Source organism: Neodiprion pinetum, chromosome 6, assembly GCF_021155775.2.
Source record: "Neodiprion pinetum isolate iyNeoPine1 chromosome 6, iyNeoPine1.2, whole genome shotgun sequence".
Classification (NCBI taxonomy): Eukaryota; Metazoa; Arthropoda; class Insecta; order Hymenoptera; family Diprionidae; genus Neodiprion; species Neodiprion pinetum.
This window is the reverse complement of record NC_060237.1, coordinates 10,524,044-10,548,092: the sequence shown is the minus strand read 5'-3', so window position 1 is coordinate 10,548,092 and position 24,049 is coordinate 10,524,044. Positions and strand designations below refer to the sequence as shown.

The window sequence follows — 24,049 nt, the reverse complement described above, 5'->3', positions numbered from 1 at the left end:
ACACCAGCTCCCACGTATGCACATCAGGGATATGCAACGCTGGTGAACGATTCGAGTGCAAATGTACTCTATAGGACAGATGGAATGACGTGTTACGAGCGTGTATACACGTATGTTACAGCGTTCGTGAATCTGTTCTAACGGGAAAAACTAGCCAGCAATAGATTTATTATTATCGGTATCGGCCAATTACACTTAAACACTAATGGCTAAAAGGTTTTCTTCTGCATTCATGTAGCGGCTCATAACTACCGCTTGTCCGATATAGTTAAATTACACTCGTTCGCTTCGGGGTTTTCTCTCCTGTGTCCCGTAAGACGATCGATTATAATAATGAGGATGAAAAGAATGTCGGTATGGTGATTCGTCGACGGTCACGAGAAGCGTGTGAATAACGAGATAAGATTGATCGGAGGGGGGAAAAAAAATGAAGACGGCAAATTGAGGTAGCAAAATTAGATACTTACTGGCAACGCCGGAGGCGTTTGGGTCCTTGTGGGTGTGCTTCATGTGTTCCATGAGAGCCTCGCCGCCTAGGAAGAGTTTGTTGCAGACAGGACAGCTGGTAGCGTTAGGGCCGCCAATCAGGGCGGCGTGTTGCTGGAACACAACACGCTGTTGCAACTCCTTTTTTGGCCGAGACACGGAAGAGACGCGGACACCAGCCCAAATACCACCAGTGAGTACCAGAAGCGCAGGTTGGGCACAAAACAGAATGATACCAGTCAGACCAGGCCTCGCGCCGCCACCCATTATTGTGTAAGCTAGGGACTCGTGGGATTCTCGGGTTTACGATGATCTTACGTTCTCCCAAGTTACGGGGATTTTACAAAATTTCGTCAGACAGGTGTCATGCGATTGACAAAAACACATACGAAGGCTGCATGTTTACTGGATGTGAGCGAAGAAGAAAAAAAATGGAAAAAAAACAAAAAAAAACGGAAACGGAAACGAAAAAACGATAGCAAAATGCGGTGACGACAAAACCGGGGAGATTTTAGGTTAGAAGATGGACTGTACATCAATCGGGTAATCATGGTGGATATTTTATACGTGTGGAGAAGTAATCGTGATGAAATAAAAAGCGAAGCCCGCACAAATAATTATTGTAGGAAAAAAGCGTGATATAGGCAATCGAATGCAGATAATGAAAGAGTTTGCAGAAATCTTTCACTTGACGAAAGTTGTTGCAATGGTCTTACTGTTTATTATTCAACGCAACTCGACGTAGTATTTTGCAAACTCTTCCGTTCATCGTTTGCATAACGTACACACAGTCATGCGTACGTATACATATATGTATAAATACGAAGGGGGAATTGGATGACACGCATCAAATGCGATTAACGATATATTGTATGACATGGGTAAGTTATGTAATATATATATATACATGTATGTATGTATACAATGTATCGTAAAGAATAATGGAAATTAAAACAAAATTCGACGTCCATTTTGAAAAATGTTGTTTCTTTAACCATGTGAGAAGTACTTTATATTGAAATACTTAATCTAATTACACTGTAGGATAACGTTAAAATTCTTTTATCATTTGCTCAGCCGAATTCCGGACTCACGATTTATTAAATTCTCCGGAGCTTTATTATCGACAGCAAGTATTTAATGCGCGTAGGTTTATTTATTCGTTTATTATTCATGCGATTCGTTTACTCGTTTTCCGCCGGAGCGTATTTTTGCATTATTCGTTTCGCATTGAAATTTGCGGTGGCATCGTTGCATACGTCGGATTGTTCGGTATGGAAAAGAAGGAGGTCAGGAACCTTGCCGAAGGCCTGGAGTTTAAATTTGACGTCAAAACATAACCCCGATTATCGCGTATGGCTGAAACGAGCGACCATGACGACGGCAATGACCTGAAAGTTCAGGGGCCCCTTCTGCCCGTTTCTTTTCTCTCCTTTTCTTCCTCTCTCCACCTTTTATTTTCACATTCTCTTCGTCGAATTTTATTTGCGGGACTTTACTCCGTCTCCTTCTAGTCCCGGACCTAGGGCAACGCATCTCTCCTTGCGGAGGCACGACGCTGCAGAGTATACGAGAGCATAAGTTATTCTTGGAGGGAACCTGCGGTCCGAAGGTTCGACGCCCCGACCTGGCCCAACTGGAAAAAACCGGTTTCTTCCAGCGGTTTTTCTTTTTTCATCTTTTTTTCTTGCATGATCCTCGTTTTTGCACACCGAGGAGCTGCTGCAACCGAGCGAGTCCCGAGTCTCGACCAGCGTGGGCGATTCTCTGTTGCATACTCAGGTACACACACACACACACACACGTGAACACTTGAGCCTGCCCATGCCTAACACCGCAGCGTCGCAGTCAATCCTAATGATTTATGGCGTTGTCCTCGAAGTAGCGCGTCGAGGACTCCCGAAGGACCTGGACTCAAAGTGAAATTTTGATCACCTTGTCTCGATTCAAATGCCGCGCGGTCAGGCCTTGAATCACTTTTCCAGCACAACAATTGCGCTGACTGCCGGACTGCTGCTGAATTTTTTCGCTATATTTACACCGCAGCCTCCAACTTGCATAATTTTATTATCGAAATGTTGTAATGTGATATCCCTGGTTTTCTGTCTGCGAAAGTGTCAAGTGTTCTGGGATACAGTTTGAATAGCATTAAACTGACCTGTGGATCAATTATTTCCGAGATTGACCAAATTTTTGTCGACGAATGTATTACATAAGATTTTCTAGTGAAAAGTTGATGGCAAATCGTGCTTAAATAAAGACCGTGTTTTTTGATAACCGTTTCAACGAATCGTGAAGGCCTCAGAATAATTATCTATACAAACTAAGTATGAAACTTTGATTTCATGTTTGTTAAACGAAAGAATCGATGCTCTTTACGCATTATCATAAACAGTTGAATCGAGTTAGTAGAAGGAGCATAACAAGCGAATAATTTCATCCCTCTCCTTGCGGCATTGTAAATCGAACTATTGGACAATTGGCGTGCATAATCGAGTGCAGCTTGAACATTATCCTAATGAGAGAAGAAGCCCCTAAGATTTAAATGATGTTTACAAGTTGGAAGGCCTTTGCCATGTTTTTGTCGTTGATCCTTATTCCGTCATCCCGCAGCTGTAGCGTAGGTCGTTATACTTATCGTTGGAATAAGTGTTTCTGCATGCTAGACTTGCCCGATGGTATGCAGTTACATGACCGAGTAAAAAGGTAATGTTACCGCGATAGATCCTCCCCGAAAGTAAACTCCTTTAAGAAATGCCTCCCGAAGAACCCGTCAGGGTTCGTGACAGGGTTGACCTATCGGTATACAACCTTGGCTATTATTACCAAGCCGAGAAACTTTTGATTTGCTTTTCAGCCCAGGGTGGATGGGTGCGTGCCTCGTGCCGAAGCAACCATCGCCCCTCGCGATCAGCCCTGATGATTTTCGATTTGTCGGAAAGAAAACGGGCACGTGCCCAGTCTCTCTCTCTCTCTCTCTCTCTCTCTCTCTGTCTCTCTCTCTCTCTCATCCCCGTTGATTCTGGGAGCGGGAAAACTCTTTTCCTGCAATTAAACCATCTGCGACTCTCTTCCGTGCCGCATGTGCGGTGTATCCCTAGACTCCTAGCAGGGAGTGGCATGGAGTAGGAAGTGGGTGTGAGTACTAGCGTAGCCATGCGTGACGTCGGGCAGCGAGTAGCCATTTTGTTTGGATCAACACCGAATCGCCTTCGTGCGAGTTACACGCACGTACGACTAGACAAGTTCGTAGGTGTGCCGCGTTCCCGCCCGTCAAACACCCGAACTCGACACCTCCGGCCTCCGATTTTCCGAAATTTCACCCGCGACCGTAAACTCGAATTTCCTGCCCTTTTCCGTATCCCGAGAAATTAGCGGCCGCCGGTCGAGTAAACGAATTATTACACCGGCGATTCGCCCGCCCGGCAGGACCCTCGCGGCACCGGGACAACGACGGCTGATGCGAATTCGTCAAAACGCACGCGATTCCGCAACCCGCGGAGGGATAGGCAACGCGGAAGATGTTTCGGATGAGTCGAATAAGGAAAACACGCCGAGCTCCGCGGGGCGAAGGAGGAGAAGAAAATTAAAAACGGGTTTTCGTGATGGGCACGAGGAGATTGCGTTAGGCCGAAGGTCTCGCCGCGTGCAGCGTGTGCAATTTTTCTCGGCACTCTTGCAGCTCGATGCACTTCTCGTTCCCTCTCATGCGATTTTTTCAATTCTTACATCTCCTTGTCCCCCCTTGGTGCGGTTTTTATCTTTTTATCTTTTTTCTTTTTGATTTTTTTCTCTCTTCCTCCTCCTCCTCCCTCCTCCCCTACTTGTTCTTCTTCTTCTTCTTCTTCTTCTTATTTTTTTTCTCACGACGTCGAGGCCGCCCGCGGTGTGCGGCAGACAGACAACCTTCGTAATACCTCTCTGCTTCGTACTGCGCGGGTTATATACTTGGAGAGTAATGCCGCTGCAGCCTCCGCCTGACCATGGGTCGTTGATCGTCCGCGAACAAAGAAAATCGTCATTTCGTTTTTGCGTTATTTTTTCCATCCGAACACATAGCGCTTCTACGCGCGAGCGAGTATTATGTATACGAACGAGTTGGAAAACAGAGGAGAAGAATGTAACGGATCTATCACCGAGTACAATTGAAGTTGTACTTTTCAAGCGTGCCAATCCGCCTTAGCTAGCTCGTTGGAATTTAAACCTAACTATGGCAAAAAAAAAAACGAACCACAGTCTATGCGACCTGGAGGGCGAGCGAAGCTGACAACTGGGAATGTTACAACAAGAATAACGCCTCGTAATCCTCGAATAATAGGCATTTAATCAACACCTCGAATATAAGAGAGAGAAAGAGAGGTGCAAATGAAAAAATGTGGAACGAGAGGAGTGCGTGGAAAAAAAATGAAGGAAAAAATGCGACCCACGATGCGGAAGGGAACGTGTTTTGCCAATAGGCGATCCGGTTCGTGACGTAGCGCTAGTAATAATGACGGGCGGGTACCGCGGGGCACGGCGGAGGGGGGGGGGGGTGAAAAAAAAATTCATCGACAATGGAAAATCCCACCCCAGCGTAAGAATCGGTACAAATGATTTGATTGCACACCGTGTAACCGTAAGGGTGGTCCCCTTTTCAATCTCCGTATAAAAACTCAGGGCGGAGCGATGAAAAAAAACCTTGTACGCATGAACATTTGTGCGATGAAGAGGGCAAAGGCAGTGAGAGAGGGAGAGAAAGAGAGATGCTTCGGTCCCTGTATTGAGTTGAGTATATCGGCGATGGTGATGATTGTAATGACGTACTGTGATGCATAAGAAAAAGAGGGTGGGGTTCCGAACGCAGGCTTGAACAGAGAGTTCATTTGTTTCAATTAGATACCGTTTCATATACCTATATATATATATATATATATATAGATATATATACCTAAATATACGCGTATACATATGTGTGACGGTATATACGTGCGTGTGCAATGCGCTGCTTGACTAGCTTCTAACGAAGAACATTTATTTATGAATGCAGTCTTAAAGGCGTCCCAGATATCTATTTTAAAACCGAAAAGAGACAAAGAATGTCCGTTTGGATATTCGCCAAAAGTCGATGTTTACGGGGAAAAACCAGTTTAATTGCAAACCGGGCCTTACGACACTTGTGGAAAAAAAAAACTACGTCCATGTTTTGATTTGATTTTTTTTTTTAGAAAAGATCCGATCACGGTCAAGAATTTATTCGTTGTAATGAAAAGTACAGGAAATCGATTAATTTGGTTTCGTTACGTCAAAATTGGCCAGATTCTATAATCAAATTTACCAATCAGCTCGCACGTCGATCGTTTAGCCGTAAATTGATACCCCATTAAATTAAATAAATTTGGAACGTGGAACGTAGTTTAAATACGTATTTTGTTCCAAAATGAAATGCGAAAAAAGTCCATTTAACAATTGTACAAAACGATGCACAATGTTTTATTTAATTGGCTTTTCGATTATTCAAACGGTTCGCAATAACGCCGGAAAACGAAATGGAATGGTAAGAATTAAATCGAAGCGAGTCGCGTTCGTTTAATTCGCGAAGTTAAAATTGAAAAAAAAAGGGGAGCAATGTTAATGCCTGCGCACGCGGGGTTGTCTAAATATACACACGACCGACGGGTTCAGACGTTGCGTCTAAACAGGACGATACGTCAATGCTAGGAAATTAATAAGGGAAATAAATCCAATGGTTAACGAGTTTTTACCAAGTAGCGCTGCAGCGGCGGAGGGGCAATTAAGAAAAGGGGTGACGCAGGGTGGGTGGAAAGTGGCCTAGGCTGCAGGTATAGGCGAGGGTGAAATCGGTAGGAGCCGGAGGATGGAAGGAGATATCGTGTTGCACGGCATTCAACCCTTGTACTGGCTAAACTGTAGATAAATAGAAGGGATACGCTGTATAAAACTGGGTAAAACACCAGCGCCGTGGATAGATACACCGTGTATACATACAGAACGGTTATTTCTTGCCTATTACAATATTGTGTTCGTTTGTTATATAGCTAGCTGCTGGGCAGGTGAATTTCTCTTCTTACATGATAATGCTTAACTAGCACGCACTGGTCCGCGCAATATTTATTTATTTTTTTTCTTATTTCTATATTTCATTTCGACGTTCGCTTCACTTTTCAGTATTTCACGAATTCTCATATCCCGCGACAGAAGCGAAAGTTGACGAAATTTTTCCCTCGAAGAAAAGGAAAACGAAGATACGAGCAAAAAAAAAAACGGGAAGAGGGCATGAAATTCGTCAGTCGTTCGGAGGGTGTAATAAATTCTCTAAAAAATTCGTTTATCGTGTAATTGTATCAGCCGGAGCTGATTCCGATTCTTCCACTCTTCTGCTCTCTCTCTCTCTCTTTCTCCCCCTCTCACTAGCATTGCACGGGAAAGTGAAAAAATTAGATAGCTTGTACGAAAAATTTTACTACGTTACGTAATCTTCGGTCCGAAGGTGCGATAAGAAGAGGCCGGCATGGCGAAGGAGGAGAGGATGGATATTCCTTAAGGACGAGCGACTAGTGAAAACAATTTCAAGAAATCTCTGGGAGAAAATTCGATTAGCAAGCTAGATGGGCTGTTTTCCCGTTTGTCTCGTTTTATTTCATCCCCCGGAGTTTCATCTCCGAGCGTCTTAATTATCCTTGTACATATTATATATATATTTTTGCGCGAGGTGGTTATTTTTAAGCTTTAAAGCTTAAGTTGGTAAGAGATGTCTCTCTTACCGTTAACCTCGTTAACGGTATGAATTAACCTAGCTTAGAGACTGCCGCCTTCCTGGTCATGCGACTGCTGCTTCGGCTCTCCCTTCGTCCCCCAGGAAGACGAGGAGCTCACGAACATGCCCGACAACGTCTCCGACGGGACCTCCGTTCGCATCGGACAATGAACATGCAGGACTCACCGGACTAATTAACATTGCTCGACGGATGCTCGATCGGTAAGAACGCTACGCTGTTACCATAATTTAGGACACTTCTCGAAATTAGCCGGAAGAGTTTCAGTTTTTTTTAAATTTCAACTTGGCGCCGGAAACTGTCAAAGAGAGAAAGAGAGAGAGAAAGAGAGAGACAAAAACAGAGAGAGGGAGAGAGAGAGAGAGAGAAAGAGAGAAACGGGTCAGCAGTCTCCGAGGAGATTACGTGCGAGATTTATCGGTGAAAAAGACGATGTGGGTTTTTTTCACCGCCTCTCTGTTTTCATATTGATATTTTATTTCGAAAATTAAGCCAAAGCTTAACCGCGGATTAAGTTTTAATTAGGGGATCTTGTCGAGTATGTATAGACAAGGAGGGTGTTAAAATGTTAAAAACCTGATATTTATTACCTTTGTTAATAACGCGGGGATTAACTTTGCAGATACATTAGCTGATCAAACGGCTGTGTTCGAGGGCGGTTAATTTACACGTGAAATTTAGACCGTAATTAGAGGCGCGTTGTTATTTTTTTTTTTTTCTCTTTTTTTTCGCTCTCAACGCCGGAAGCTCTGCAATCTTAAACGAAAAAAAAATAGGCAAATCATACCCGGAAGATTTTTATCAGAAGTTAAAATCGAATCCCAAAGTTCGCCACTCGAAACTATCGGATTAACAATATCCCAAAGATATCGCAATCGATTCGAGGTATTATTTCGTGAGAAGACAGGGGTCGACCAGATGTCTTCCTCACGTTTCTTTCTCGTCTCGCATACAGTATGAGAAAATCAGAGATACAGAAACGGTCTATGGGCGAGGAAAAAAAACTTTTCGTCTGAGAAGAAGATCCGGTCGTCGGGCATTGTTAGAGGGGTGAATTTGATTAGGAGATTCCTACCGGCTACCCACAATGCACACCGGCAGCTCTCTGATCACTCACGAGGGTATCTTTTTTACTTGAACCCAACATTTTTTCTTCCCATCCGATCTCCGGGAATGCAGCCTGCACCGTGAAGCGCGGCTACAAGTCCGTTAAGTATTCAACTTGTAACGTTGTATTTTTTACGTCACGCACAAATGCGAGTCTGTTCAGACCTCGAACCACGAAAGAATTTTCGCCCCCTCGTATTCTTTCACGCGATATTCTTTAACGTGTTTAATCGATTTTTATAGTTTTCTTTAGTTTTCACCGTAGTCGTGACCAGCAACGGCTAACGGGAACTAGAGCGGGCCGGAAGTCTAAAAACCGAGTGATTTCAGGGACCGAAAGCTGTAGAATCCGTGGTTTTCAACGGCACGCGTACAGACGTTGTCGAATTTTAATCCCTGTTGCGGGTGCACCGTGAAAATTCCGTGGATATTAGAGGAGAAGCGACAATGCATGGTGGATGTAAAAAACGACCCGCCACCTTTGTTAGTTTGCGCGAATTATTCGATGTAATATACAATGCAGGTATTATCATACGTGTATGTATAATACAATGCACGTATTAACGCTCGTTTTAGTATAATTAGATTAAATATAGAGTGAGAAGTGTGTCGAATATAACGTAGTAGAATGACGGACGTCGGATTTGGTACATACATGACTGACCTTGGACGTGTGGGTCCTCAGGCTTGACTCCGTGGCGAATCCCTTTCCGCAGATGGTGCAGTGAAAGGGTCGATTCTTGGCACGCTCCACCTGAGCGTCATGATTCCGAAGATGCTGCTGCAGGTTCGAGAGTTGAATGAAGGCTCGGCCGCATTCTGGAAGGTGGCATTTGTACGGTCGCTCTCCTGGACAAATCGCAAAAATAATAAACTTCGGAAGGGGGAAAAAATACCCCGAGCAGAAAATTGCAAAACTTCAACATAATTACTGACCGCAACCGTGCGAAAAAAAAAACGTCCCAAACCAATGACCGTGGAAATTATATCTCTCTTTTTATCACAATTTTGACGTTTCTTATTTTCCTCACACCATTTTAAACAATTAAACCTGTGCCTTCAATAACAATTGCATACCCGAACGATACAGATTCACCTTATTTGCAGTAGGATGTAGCGAATGTGTCTTGTAAGTAACGGTAAATTCAGGCAAGGTTCGAAAATTGTTGTTCGCATATTGTTGTTGTTGTTTCATTTCATTCTGCAGAACCGTATATGCTACGGACTTAACGACAACCTGAATATCCCCCTCGCGAATAATTTAACCTATAGATAGCGTCAGGTTGACAGTTGGGTAGCGATTAAACTCGCGAGGGTGTTTGGACTGTAGAAAACAAAAGTCAAGTGCGGTTTATTCAGCAGAGAAAATTGGCATCGTTTGATGCAAAGAATCTCGATCAAGGCTTTTGTTCTACGTGTATCGCAATTTTTTCTTCTCTCCAAACAGCTGCTTGATCACAGTTTACGATATTATGTTAAACTCGCTGGAGAATTAAGGATGAAAATTTCAATAAAGGTATGTAAAACGGTAACAATATTCCATGCCAAGCTATTTTTATTCCCGGCGTAAGCGATTCCGACTCGTTGATTTATCCTTTATTAACATCATCGACGTTCTACGAGGCTATGCCCTTTTTTTTCTTTCCCTCTTCGTCTTCTTTCCGCTTACTTTCCCTATCCCCACGCGTTTTGTTCCAATCAATTCATCTTTTATTCAATCACCGACCCATCGGAGAATTCCAACGTTTGATTTAATAAAAATAACTTCGACTACTGTAGGCATCAAGGCAGCACCACCGGCCGCATTTTATCTCTCCTTATTTTTTTTATCCCCCTCTTTCTCTTATTTTACTTTAATTTCATCGGATCGTCGGGGGTGCCTTCAAACTCTCAAGCTTCATCCCCCCTACCCCCAACTCCACCCCTTCTAGACCAGCATCCGAATCTCGCTTTAAGCTTACGCTTAAGCGTCAAGCGACTGCAGAGTTTACCCCCTTTGCTCTGCCTGACCAGGTACCGATTAGTTATTTATTAATCAACTTTATCGAGATCCAAGGAGATTCGATTAGCCTTGTGACTGTCAATTCGGCATCGGCTGGAATTATTTTTATTCGCTTGAAATAATTCTCGCCGCCAACTGCTACGGGGGTTCGCGTCTTATTTTATTATAAACTGCACAGTGTACGCGTTAAATTTAGGGACAGGCACCTACATCGAGTACCTGTCGCAAGTAAACCTACGCATTGCCCGAGCTCTTTTTCTTCCTCTTCAATCTGTCATCGTATCGATTAAGGCTGGCATTTCTCCACCTCGTAAAGTTTGTTTTATTAACGAACGAAATTGCGACAATTTTTCGTACACGCTTTTACTAATATTCAACCGTCAGAGTTGATCAAGTCTCGTTTCGTTGCAACGATCTGCCGCGTACGTATATAATTGAAGATAACTTTTTCTTCACCCACGCGTGTTATCGATGTATAATTGTAATTCTTTCGCTCATCCATACCCAATCGTTTTCTTATTTACCCACGTAATTGTGTCGGCGTTAAGAAAAAAAAAAAGACTCAAGAAAAAAAGAGGAAAAACAAAAACACAGAGACAAGCATTTCTTATCACATTTACAAAGTATTGCATGCGGTATCAGCCTTGCCCTGGTACCCTGCATCGAATGATTCTCGAACCGTGGCACACTTTTCCGATAATTGACGCTGTTGCAGACGCGATTGAAAAAATTGAATCAAACGAGAAATTAGTTTTCAACGCACAAAGTCAAGCTGCGGAGGCTTCGCGTTGCCGCAATATACGAGTAAGGTATCTACCTACAACGTTCCGCGGGCCGGTAAAGAAGTAATGACACTGTTATTAATAATAATAATAATAATAGCGATGGTAATAATAATAACGATAACAACAATAATCATCGTTGTTATTAGCATTATTGCTGTTGTTGTCGTTGTTATTATTTTAAGTTTATTACCACTCCTCGGATAGCCAATTATTCGTTACTTTCATCGCCGCTACACGGACACAACCATAAAGAATAGCTGATGTGTATATCATACTCGTGCATGCGCTTGTATAGAGACCGATAAGTGCTACGGAACTCAAGAGGGCAGCGAAGATAATTATTTATTTATCTACAGAGCAAGTCGGTACGCATGTGACCGTGTATGCTTCCAAGTTTCTGGCATTCGTGACTTTCCAAAGCCGGATGTTACCACCTTTCTGTCCCGCAGACGTAGGTACGGTCGTTAATGCGTGCAGCTTACCCAGGGTGTACGTATCATGGCCGAACGTACAAGGTACCGACTACTGTTTTCTTTCCTAAGCAATTAAAATCGAATTAATTGTGACCATGAAAAAGGGCGAAGAGGGATGGATGCTTATTGTTAACTCAATTTCACTTTCAAATATTTATCACACAAGGTAGGCTGCAACGCCTCGAACCGATGGAAGTATCGAGACAAAATTTGATACGGTAGGTACCGGGTATGTATCTGTGTAGGCGTATACATATTTACCTGTATTTACATACGCGCGTACGTCATTCTCCTGATACAGCTGAATCGTACGTATAAACCTGACGCAGGTGGCGTCGACCCGGTAAACGAGTCTGAATATACCTACAGTGTCTCTGGTAGGAGCGCGAGGCCAGCATCGGGTAGTGTCAAACATCAAAAGTGTCCTTATCGAGAGACGAAAAAAAGGGAGATGTAAAGAAGCCGTTGAGGTCCGAGATAATTTTAAAAGTGTCGGATGCGTGAGCAAGAACTTCCAAGACACGAGACAAAATTTTTCCTCAACGTTCTCCTCTTCCTCTTTTACTTCCATCCATCCACCTAATGGTTTCCCTTCGATAATTGGCGGGCGAAGATAAAGATGTGTAATTATAAAATTCTACATCTTGCGTGCCGGAAGTAAAGAGATCGGGGCGGTGCCGCTACGGTGCAGGGGCGACGCTACGACCGTGGGGAGAAACCTGGGAACGCAACCCTTGCTTCTCGGCGGATACTTCTTTCTTTTGTCGAAGTCAAGAATTAATATTCGTATAAAGAAGTCTGACGAAATCGGTGACCCGCGACGCATTTGGTTTCATAAAAGATTCACTCCCGCCCAGACAAAGCGTAGCAAAGAAATCATGGGTGGGTTGATAAGAAGAATCGAAATATTGCGCGGTGATTCAATTCGAGGATTATAATTAGCTCGGTGGGTAAAAAAGTCACCGCTAATCGTTACGTGTAATTTCGTCGAATCGGGGGAAATCCCTGGTCGCATCCCTGCCTCGACGCGTCGATACGATGCGTGTGCAACGATACTTTCGTCTCGATTCGCCCCTTTCCATTCCGCGGACGTATCACACCGGCGGTGCAAGTACGGACGGAGCGTGCATACTTCTTCGCCGAGTGGGGCCCGGCAGCTAGCCTACACGTCCATGCCAAAGGCAGAAAATTAATGTCCCCTGCAATCCATGTATAATGCATTCGGTCAACGAACGAACGAACGAATGAACCAACGAACGAACTAACTAACTAACTAACTAACTATAACGAAACAGAGAGCCTACCACTGGCCCGACATGACACTAGAAAATTTACGCCCTGCACGCCTCGTCGTCGGACTATCCTGAAAATACGGGTCTGAAATCATTAAACTCGCCCATTGGCGCTCCGCCCTGATAGCCGGAGACCGTGCACCATCATCAACGGCTTTGACGCATCGCCATATCCGATTCGTCCGACTTTGACAAGACTTTTTTCCCATGGTTCCGAGCACTTCGAAACTTTCGAGTCCACGTTTCCGTACACGCACAAGGGTACGTATAACGGCCTTCGAGATGAGCGAACGGCGAGAGAAAGCGACATTTTGCAATATGAAATCTGTTTTTGATGTACCAGTGACGCCGGCTGTATAGCTACAGCAACGGGTGTGTCTGACGCAAGTACTGATCCCGGGCAGAGCCTGCGGATGATCCCGGTCACAACCGGTGCAGCCGGCAGAGAGTACCTATAAACCGTTGCGAGTTTAACGCATGCATGGAAATGATGAAAATAAAATGGCTGATAACAAATGACTGTTGCAAAGAGGTGAGGCTGGACGGCCATGTTGGTTCACGTGACCGTCATCCGGGCAACCACGAGTACGCCACGCCCATTTAATGATTTCTACCCCCCTGGATGCAAGCCGTGTACGCGGTGCGAAATTTCATGAACGTGTGCCTGCGTGCACCGGGGTGGCCCGATATTGCGCTGTACAGTCATCATCAGTAGTCTGCAGGACTACCTCTGCTGAAATTCAGCCCAGCTTTGGCGTCGATCGCGGTTTATTCAAGGGGTTGACAAACTCCTTGACATTCGCCCGGATCGCATTGCGTCGAAAGGAGTATTTCAGGAAGATTTCGCGGCTGCTCGAGGAAAATTCAGTTTCCAAAGTCTCGGCTGACGCCGAGAAAATCCGGGAAAAGTCTCGTTGCAGGCTTGAAATTTTACAACCTATCACGATCGGCTGGGCAATCAACGTGCGGGTCACGAAGGATCCAATCCTCTTTAAAGACCCGGTAATCATCCGCTGCAATGACCCGTCCGTGGGTCAAGCTTTCGATCGCGAAGGTACAGTCCGAAAATTGAAGGGGTTGGCGGAGGCCGTGAGTGCTGCCGGGGTGGAACGGTGCACCGGACAAGGGTAGGTAGGCAGTGCAGTGCACGCGGTTCGATCCTGTTCGCAAAATGATTTCCCGACGGTGGCAACCGCCAGGCTGTAGCGCAGGGTGAACATATAGGGTAGATACCACGGATGCATCGGATGAGTTCGATTCTCGTTTCTTTGTTCCTGCGGTAATGAGGAAAAAGGAACGAACACCGCAGGTTCACCGGATGACGAACCGATTTTCGGGCTCGTTCCTTGGCCCTGGAATCTGGTCGTGAACCGGAACACGTTGGATAAAATTCGAGCATTCGGGTTCTTACGGTCCGGGTCTGATCGTGCTCGATTACGGGAGGACTCGCGCTCGTCTCGAAGGATCCTGCCTCCGCGGCGCTCGTTTCTCCCCGAATCATTCGGGCCCTCGTTCTTCCTCGGACACATGCATGCGCCACGGGATAAGTTACAATTAATTCAGAGTGGCGGGGGAGTGGCAGGGCAGAACGAGGCACGGGACGGACGTACGAGGCTGGCAGGAGAGAGGCGCGGGTGGACTCGAACTTCGGCATATGGTCTTTCCTTCCACCTGCCCTGTGCCCTGCCCAAACTTTTTACCTTTTATCCGAGCCGTTTTTTGCCCAAAGGGCACGGTCGCTGACCCGGCCTATGAGAACCGGCTAACCGGTGCTAACCCTTCCCTAAAAGGGCGATGAACTTTTTACTTTTATTTTATTCCGTTGACTTTCTTTTAACCGATCGATCGATCGATCGATCACCCCTTTCGTTCCCGGGAGAGCCTTTCGGTTATTAAAACTTTTCCTGCTGAAGGGAAACGGCGATGACGATGACGATGACGATGACGACGACCGTTTGCTAACCAACGTACGTATCTTATAGCCGACAACGGCGTTCAAGAATCTGGCGACACGAATCCGTCGCGTATAGGTACGTATAAGTTATAGGGTTTCCGTTACACCAAGAGGATGTAGGTAGGTTTAAGGTTGTAACAAGTGAGCTGGAATCGGAGCCGACTATCTTTCTCTCTCACACCGCGGCGAGCACTTTTAAATTGGGACAAAGTAGTCAGACATTCGAATGTTTCCGGATCGTTAGCAAGCCCTACTTCGCAGGGCGATCATTTTTCTTGATGTCAACTGTAATTTATTCCCGATTCCTGAAGAGTCTTGCCCATTGTGCGGGTAACTCTTTTGTCCAAAGAAGGGAAGGGAAAGACGATGAGAAAAAAGGAAGAGCAGCAACAGAAGTTGAAAAGAAAAGATAGGAAAAAAAAAAAGAAAAAAAACATGAGAGCGAAAGAGAAGTAATCTGGTTGTTTTGCTACGAAACGGAAAATCCTTTTTCGAAAAAGTTTCCCACCGCGCTAAGCCAAACATCATAAATATTTGAAGAAAAGGAGCAAAGGCAATTTGTGAGGAGACGACGACGTTTCATATAATTGCGAAGCTTGTTTCGCGAGCGTCAAAGACAATTCGCCCGACGACGACGCCTGCAGGACCGATTCCCGGCTCGCTTCGCCGTTCTTTTAAATGCCGCGCACTTAACGTGCACTTTGCGGCAAAATCTCGGAGAGGAGTGGAAAGGAAAAACCAGGCGAGCGCCAACCCCGGGTCATTAGGCAGAGGCCCTACTTGTCGAGGAAAAGGGGTAAAAATTAATGTCTCAGAATGAATGTTCCTCGGCACCGGCGTTATTCCGCGCTTGTACCGGCAACTCATATTTTTATGATTTCACCTCCTCACGAGTCATTTGTTTGCCGGTGCATGCTTTGATATGCCGGGATGTTAAATGGACGGGTTACTCTCTCCGCCCCATTTTCTACCCCTTAGATTGTTGAAATCCTTTACTGCCCGCTTGTACAGCAGAACGCGAACAACTCGACGTTCCCGAATCGATTTCTTTTCTGTCTATCCGACGTCCACCGTAGGTGATTATATTATCAGCGGCAGTTTTAACCAGAGGAAGATCTTTTCTTCAAAAGCTTGTATCACGAGTATGTCCGTAAAGAAGCGATGAGCAATCATTAACGATTACTTTCTCCTACGGCAAACCCCGATAACGTGGATCTCGATTAATTCAGTCGTCGAGCTGTCACTTGATTCGATCTGCTAGAGGAATGAAAAAAAAAAACAACAGAGAAAGCCTCGAAGCTTGATAGGAGTTCACCCCGCGTTGATTTCCATTACGTACCTAAGCAGCTTTGACGAAACAAGCTTCTATAAGAAATTCGCGGCATTTTGAGCATTGCAATAATATGTATATACGTCCATACAATACACAAGAGCGATAGTTTCTGGCGTTCTAATCCTCGAGGCTAATGTTATGGGGTATTTTTATCATCTCTGCAGAATGGCCGCAGCCGAGCGAGTTTGTGTAACGGTAAAACAGTGCTGTGCGTGCCTCGATATGAGATCTTGCGGTGGAATCTAGGGTATAGTATCTGCCTCTTCCTACTATCAGTAACTAAACTAAGCCGAGTACTCGACACGACCGAACTCGGCCCTAAGCCGACCTCGAATGCGAGGGGATCGGTAAGAGTTGTCTACATCATCGAACGGGGAAAATACAGGCATGTCTGTCTCAATGAAATTCTTTTCTCGCGGCTTGCCAAAAAATTCAATCTTTCTCGGACTATTTTTATGCTTCAACGGAAGCAAACCGCACTTCACTGTTCACCATTCTCAACAACAGAGGTTCAACGTTTCTTCTTCGTGTCGAATAATGAGACCCCCATAAGTATGTAAAAGAATTAGAATCAGATTAACGTCTCCGATTTCTTTCCTCGGCACGTGAAACAGAAATGCTGCGAACATAATCGGTCATAGCAGCTTCGGAGAAGCCAGATGTTATTCGTTTCAACTCCCAAGGTTGTCGGTACCGCAGACAAGTTTCGGGTTAAAATTGGCCAGGTAAATCGAACGGTTCTCTAACGCGCGAGGTGCTTTATATATATATATATACTCGAGGCCTAAAAGCAAGGTGGTAATTACAGGCGAGTAAAATAGTACCGCGAACGGTGTCTTTTTTCACCCTTGCCGCCCTCCTTATTCTTCCTCTTCCTCTTCTTTTATCGCGGCCGTATGGAGTAGCATCGAGTCGACCCGCGGAGTGTCCGAGCAATCGCATGCGGCGCATACCCGCACGCATACCACGAAATAACTCGGCGTATTCGATGGGTTAAGCTCCCCGTTTAATATACCTCAGGGTATGCGAGTTGCGTCTGTGTGTGCGTGTGTACGTAGATGCGTCCGTTCGTCCGTGGAATAAGTACACGGCCCGTATACCGTATGGCGTCTTGAGAGAGGCCCGTCTTGACTCCCACACACGCCGTTCGTAGAAAGTCCTCTCGAATAGATGGAAATCTATATTTTATTGTGCGCCAGTGTGCTCAATATTATTTAACCCCTGAACCACTTTTGCAGCCGGTTTTCAATCCTGTACGTATCTCCGATAGATAAATCGGGGAGAGAGCATGCCTGCGTTTTTCTCGTTTAACGTGCGATCGTCTTTCTAGACTTTTTTTTTTCGCAGATCTTTATTAACCCGTGAGATGCACGCGCATCGCGTCGAGAATCGCGCGCTGCAAAAGTAACGAGCAACTTATTTACCGCTGGTGGAGAAAAAAGCAGAGTAATCGCGATAACGAATGATTTCTTTTCACGCAAAGCAGCACGCTGTGTCACGTTTCACGAGGGAGAAAGTAAAAAAATTCTAACAAATACACGGAGTGTAATATACATCAATTTATAAACAGAGAGTGCAGCAGCAGCAGCAACAGCAGCGGGGTATCTAAAACTCATAAAAAAGTTAGCGATTGCCTGCGATATTGCAGGGGTGAGATTTTTTTTTCTCCTCCCTCTCTCTTCTCGGGGGGAAAGGGAAGTTCGAGCAAAGGGTTGAAAAGTAAGTCAGTGCTGCGTAGACTTGGACGTCCGAGAGCCTCGAGGGCAGATTTTCTCTCCTCCCTTCGTTCGTTTTTTTGCCTTCTTCGTTCCTCTTTAATCGAAGATATATTTTTACCGGTATTACACCGCAGTCAGATGATGTCGCGCGATGAATAACACCGCGCATCAATAATAATGCGAGTTGAATGAGAAGAAAAATGTGGTAAAGTAAATTTTCCCAACGCGATACCGTCTCGATAATTTTCGTAACTTGAGATATTTTCAAGACTGCAACGGCAAGCATTGTTAATTCATTTTGTGCATCTCGGCCGTTGTTATCAGCGCGAAATAGATAAGATAAATTGAGCGTGAACGAAAAAAATAGATACAAACAAACGCTCACACGCGCACGCACGCGGGTCTACGAACACACGTATATACTTTGCGTAGCAACTATCTGACAGCTAGCCGACTGACGCTTACGATTTGTGGACTAGATTCGCGGAAAGTTTTATTCTCGTACTTATACAAGAATGCAGATGCGTGTGTGGGCGTCTGTGTGTAGACGCATTATTGCGGACAGTGTACAATAATACAGGCAGAATGGAAAAAAGTCAGAGGCAAGCTGAAAACAAAGGCCGCAACTTGTGTCGATCGGGGAATACGGGAGGATTATAAAAACTAGAAACAAAATAGAAAAAGTAAGCAACGCTGCGCGAACGGAACCCTCGATCCTCAAAAGTTGTAGTCATATCTCCCCACAGGGAAGGTCCGCTATTCAAATGAACCCCCGTAGAATGAAAAAGAAGAAAGAGAAAACGAACACCGTACTCGAGGTGCGTTGTAGATGCGTATGTGTACGTATACGTAGGCCGCGGAAGGGTTAGAAAATTAGAATAGGCCTTTTTCGATCGCCGGTATATTACTCGCCCTGCATATGCAGCATGACTAGGTTAATTCCTGGTGGCCATAAGGCGTTTTTTGGTTAATCACTTTTTTTCAACTACTATACTTCACCTTTGATCCTTTCTTTGTGTATTTTTTCGTTTTTTCTTTGCTTTTTTTCGAGCGTGTGCGCGCGTGTGTGGAACAAATATTTTGTCTCGGTAAAGAACGCCGCGCCATCATCACGGGCACGGTTGCCGCACGGTCTGAGAAGAAAAAGATTCTGTTCCAGCAACAAAAGTCTATCCGTTCTCTCATTCCTAAATTTTTTTTAAAACTCGTTCGTTACGGATATGCCGATTCTTCGTTTTCGGAACGTCGGGGCCAAGATAAGTTTCCTCGAGCTGCCACTTTGTTTAATCTTTAATTCCGCGCCATTTGTGATAAAAGGCGCAAAAAGACACGCCCGTCTCCAAGAGTTGTTAGCATTTTGCTTTGATTTTTCCCCAAGACGTCTGGTATTCCCTTGTATGAATTCTTAACCGGTTGAAATTAGCGAATTAAAGACGGGCCGAGACGGACGGACCGGCAGACGCGGGGCAACGGATGGGGGGGGGGGGGGGGGGGGGGTGATAAAAATGTCGAGTAAAACAAGCAATTCAGAGTGGGCGAGAGAGAGAGAGAGGGAGATAAAAAAAATGGCCATTTTTTAATTATTCTTTACTTCTCCGTATATTATACGGATATATATATTTCTTGTCCACGAATCCTCCAGTCGCTTGCATATACTAATTTAACAGGAGTAGGTGGTTAATTTTTATTCATGCTCGGGTGAAACGGCAATTTTTCTCAGTATTAAGTGGGCTTTAAAATTGTCCGGTCAATTTCGCCCGCGAGACGTGAGACGTTTTTTAAGTATCCGGTTATAGGTAGGATGAAAATTAGAAGCGGAAACCGGGGAACCCGTGATTTTTGAATAATTCAAAATACATCTTGCAACTTTTCCATACACGGTTCAATACGCGAATTAACTAGGTTTAGAATAATTTTTTCATACGCCGTAGAAATAGATTCGGTATGAAAAAAAAAAAATATTTCCAATTCCGATAATATCAAGGGGATCAGTGCTTGTAATTCGTTAAAGTAAAAAAAAAAAAAAGAAAAAAATGAAGCAAAATAATAATAATAAGAAATAGAAATAAAGGTTAAAGTTTTTCTACACATTCGACTGAAATATTCCGCGTCCGAATATCTGTCGGGATATTTATCGTCCGGCGAAATTCAAAAGCAAAAACGACAAACAATATGGATGAATAAATAGAAATGGCTGTGTATCCGATAAATTTTCGGAGGAACCATCGGTGACATTTTCGCTGACAAAATACCTCGGCGCATACCGAGTGGCATGCATTGAGTTTAGGGTATAGTGCAGCGTCCCCATCGAGTATTTAGGTTCACCAACGCCCGCCCTGTGTACGAGGCTCGTGTTTCAGGGGAGTGCGTGGTTCGGCTGCATTATTGAGCGATCGGGTAATCGAAAAATTGGCGGGCTTTTTCCGGGATCTAGGTGGTGGGAGAAACGCCTCGGGGATTGGTCGCCCGGTCCAGCGCCCCTTCCGAAGAGGGGTTAACTACCCGAATATATATTTGTCTAGTACTCGCTATTGACCGGCTATCAATATCATGTATTTTCCCCAATATTATACGTATATTAATGCTTTCGCAAATTTCGTTAAACAAATTACCCGTTATGATGCCGATGGGAACTTGGCTCTTCCCCGCATGCAGTTTCAAATTATTACCAATTACTATCGGAACTTCATCCTAACGTTGCGGGGCTCGTCATATTACCGGCTTATCCGCCGTATAGATCGAGTTGAAGAAGAATGTATTCAACTTTATCGCAGGTTCAATCCCCATGTGCGTCGTTTTGATTTCGAACAGCTGTTTTTCAGGTTTTAACATCCCATCGCTGATCGTCGTAGTTCAACGGCAGTTCTTTTTTTTTCATTCGTAACGCGAACAGGTATTAATTTCTCACGAGGTGAGAGAATCGCGATCGATAATTTAAATGAGAAATATTTTCAACCGCATACAAAGAGGAAAAGACACTTGTATCCATACGCTGTATACCTGTACGTGTACGTACACGGTCTGATTGTGAATAAAGCACGGAACTGATGCGCCCACCTACTTCGAGGGAAACAGTAGTGGCGGCTGGATTATTAATGTAAGGGGTTGTGCGTTGAACGGCAGTTATTCGGTATTCTCTAGCTCTCTCGCGGTTGCTACAAGGGAGGGTCGAAATCAATGCGAGCCTTTCTTTTATCGCGACTCGGCGAAGCCCGAAACTGGGAGAAGCTGCTGGCCGCGTTGTCGATAAGAAGTCGAAGACCCGAGCGGTGATTTCCCAATTTTTGTTTACTCGCCCGATGCGGATACCTCAATCCCTCCCTCCCGCTCCTCGTTCATATCAACTCCTGCAATTAAATTGCTCGCATTCCATGCTGCGTCGCCTGATTTCATTATACCTGTTTTTTTCCTCGTCTTCTCTCTCCATTTCTCTCTCCCTCACTTTTTCACCATACACACGTACCCACCACCATTAGACTTGACCCTTAAGTAAATTTCAATCTGAGCAAATGAGATTTTTCTTTAAGGGCTGCAGAGCCGAGCCTGCCGCTGACCAGCGATCGGCCGGTTCGAGCTACGGGGCAGATAATACCTTCCGAATGACTACGCTCATCTTTTAATGAAATTCTTTCTCCCGAGGTACAACGGCCAAGGGCGGACCCGGACCCGTGGCTCTTGAGGCCGACCCCGTTTTCGAGTTTGCATTCAGCCCCGTCTCCGCTGCTCGAAACAACAACAACAACAACAACAACAGCAGCAACAAAAATTGTAGCAATTACAAGGACTCCACTTACCGGACCCAGTGCGGGAGTTGACTCGAGATACGTTTACCGGATACGGGGAAGTTGGCGAAAAATTGTTTAAATCAAAGGAAATCAAGGGAAAGAGTAAAAACGAGGGTGAAAATAACGAGATGAAATCTTCGTTGAATTCTCCGACTCACCGGTATGAAGTCTGGTGTGCTGCTGGACGTGGCTCAGCTGTTTAAACCTCCGATCGCAGTAGCTGCACTTGTACGGTTTTTCCCCGGTGTGAACCCTGATGTGTTGTACGAGCTGGTGGTTGCTCGAGAAGGACTTAAGACACTGCTGACACTGGTGCGGTTTGACCTCGCCGCCGCCGATCATCCCTCCTGGGCCAACCAGCCCTGCCAGACCTCCGCCGACTCCGCCACCCGGACGACCGGCCAAGCCGCCACCCATGTCTCTGGCGTGCATCTGCATCACGCCTTTGTGCGTGATGAACTGCGAGAAGAACTGCCAGGGTTAGTTGGTATGCTGTGCTCTGCGCCGAGTAGCGCCGATTGGCAATTCGCGGGGTTGTCTTGGATATTATTGAGAAGATAGGTACGAATTGCCAATCGATTCGTTGATTTCGGGTTGCGGGGATACGATACATGTATGGTGCGATATTTCGGCATATTCATGGCGTTCGCGCGATCGAACAAAATCGTTGGTGGATGGGTGAATGGGATGAAAAATTGTATTATCATGCTACGACTGGTTTGTGCAACGTTAAGGGTTGAATTTCAAAATGCGATTTACGTGTACGCGACAGAGGAAATACACATGTACTACGTATAATAATGTAACGTGGTTAATGGTTATTGGTAGGGAGAGGTGGACGGGAAGTGAGGGAATTGAATAGTGCTTCTCCCTGTGAAATTAGTGTTTTCATTTTCATTTTCGTCGTCGGTGTTCCTGTTCCTGTTTGTTCGTATTTTTTTTTTTTTCTTTTTTCTTTTATTTGTTTCTTTTTTCTCTCGATTCTTACCTCGACGAGAGGGTATAAATTCTCTCGGGTAAATTACGCGCGTATCGTTTCCCAGAGTGAGCTTCTAGTCTAAAAGAAGTAGGTAGAATATAAAGAACCCTATGATTAGGGGAATTCGGCAGTGGGTTAGTTAACCTGAACAGGTGTTGCGCGGGTGGATTCCTCGGGAAAAGGGTTGAGATCTTTGGGCGCGGACCGCGTACAGTCTGGTCGGAAAGTATTCGAAAAGGGGATCTGATCACGAGGCGATGGAAGTGCGAGATTGTTTTGTAAACAAGGCGTTGATCGCGACGGTCGGGAACGAGGTCGCGAAATTTGGCGTAAACGATCGGAGGAAAAATTTTTGGAAATATCTATCGCGCGATACTTGGTTGAAAAGTACGGAGAGGAAAAGAAAAGACGAGGTGAGACGAGAAAAGAGACGAGACGAGACGAGACGAGTGGAATTAAAAGAAAGGGGTTGCAAGTGCGAAGGCGATTTTATTAAAATATGTTAAAACTGTAATTAAAATCGAAAAATCTCCTAAGAAGTTTTAAGAATCTTATGGCCCCAGCGCGGGACTTTCTTGCCCAGAAGAAGTAGAACAAGACGAAGAAGAAGAAGAAGAAGAAGAAGAGGCGAAGGGAATTGAAATTGTCTCCGAGGGATTGGTTCTCAAGTTTCTCGCTATGCCGAGGCTGGATTGACGTACTTTTGTTTTTCAAACGACCAATCAACGTTGAGAATCACTGTCCCTTAATCCTCGTGAGAGAAGCACGGCGCTACTTGACGATTTTCTACTCTTTCTTTTCCGTTTTCTTATAATTTTTTTTTTTTTTTTTTTTCATATTACCTACCGACTCGAAGAGCCGATCTGGAATTCTTTCACTCCCTCTGTTCTTTCCCCAAACCCTCGTCGCCCCTTTCTTTCATCCGTTCCCTTCCTCTGTATAATGCCGTTCTCTGCACTTGTATAGATATGTATATTTTAGCCCCGTCTACTTGACCATTTTCACATTTTCTTACGAGAGATTGTAATTTGTTCGCGGAGAATTTTTCACTCGTTTCTTTATACCCGCAACTTGTACCAACGCTTTTAGTAACAGACTTTTACGATGATTAACTATGGACGGAGCCAAGTGAAGCGAAAACCCGAGTCTTTGGGGTAGGGTGGGAGAGGGGGTGTAGTGACAAACGATTTGACGCTCCCGCTAAAGTTAAGTTACGGATTTTTAATGACGATCCCACGGCGACTCGCTCGTTATGCCAGGACGATTGTCTTTTATCTCGAGTGCCTCTTCTTGCATATTGGACAATTTTTAATCCCACCGTTTTTCTTTCCATCTTACAGGTCTTTTTCCATCGGCGCATTT

The 24,049-nt window shown here is 44.9% G+C and overlaps 1 protein-coding gene across 2 annotated transcripts in view; it reads right to left on the bottom strand.

Moving 5' to 3' along the window:
- dati (datilografo) overlaps positions 1-24,049 on the bottom strand; it is a 63,535-nt gene that overhangs the window by 17,684 nt on the left and 21,802 nt on the right. For both annotated transcript variants that reach the window (XM_069136850.1, XM_069136851.1), the window contains 3 exons: positions 21,867-22,167; positions 9,022-9,215; positions 468-627 (listed from right to left, as the gene is read on the bottom strand). In XM_069136850.1, the coding sequence (XP_068992951.1) occupies positions 468-627; positions 9,022-9,215; positions 21,867-22,167 (655 nt within the window). The remainder of the gene's footprint in view (positions 1-467; positions 628-9,021; positions 9,216-21,866; positions 22,168-24,049) is intronic.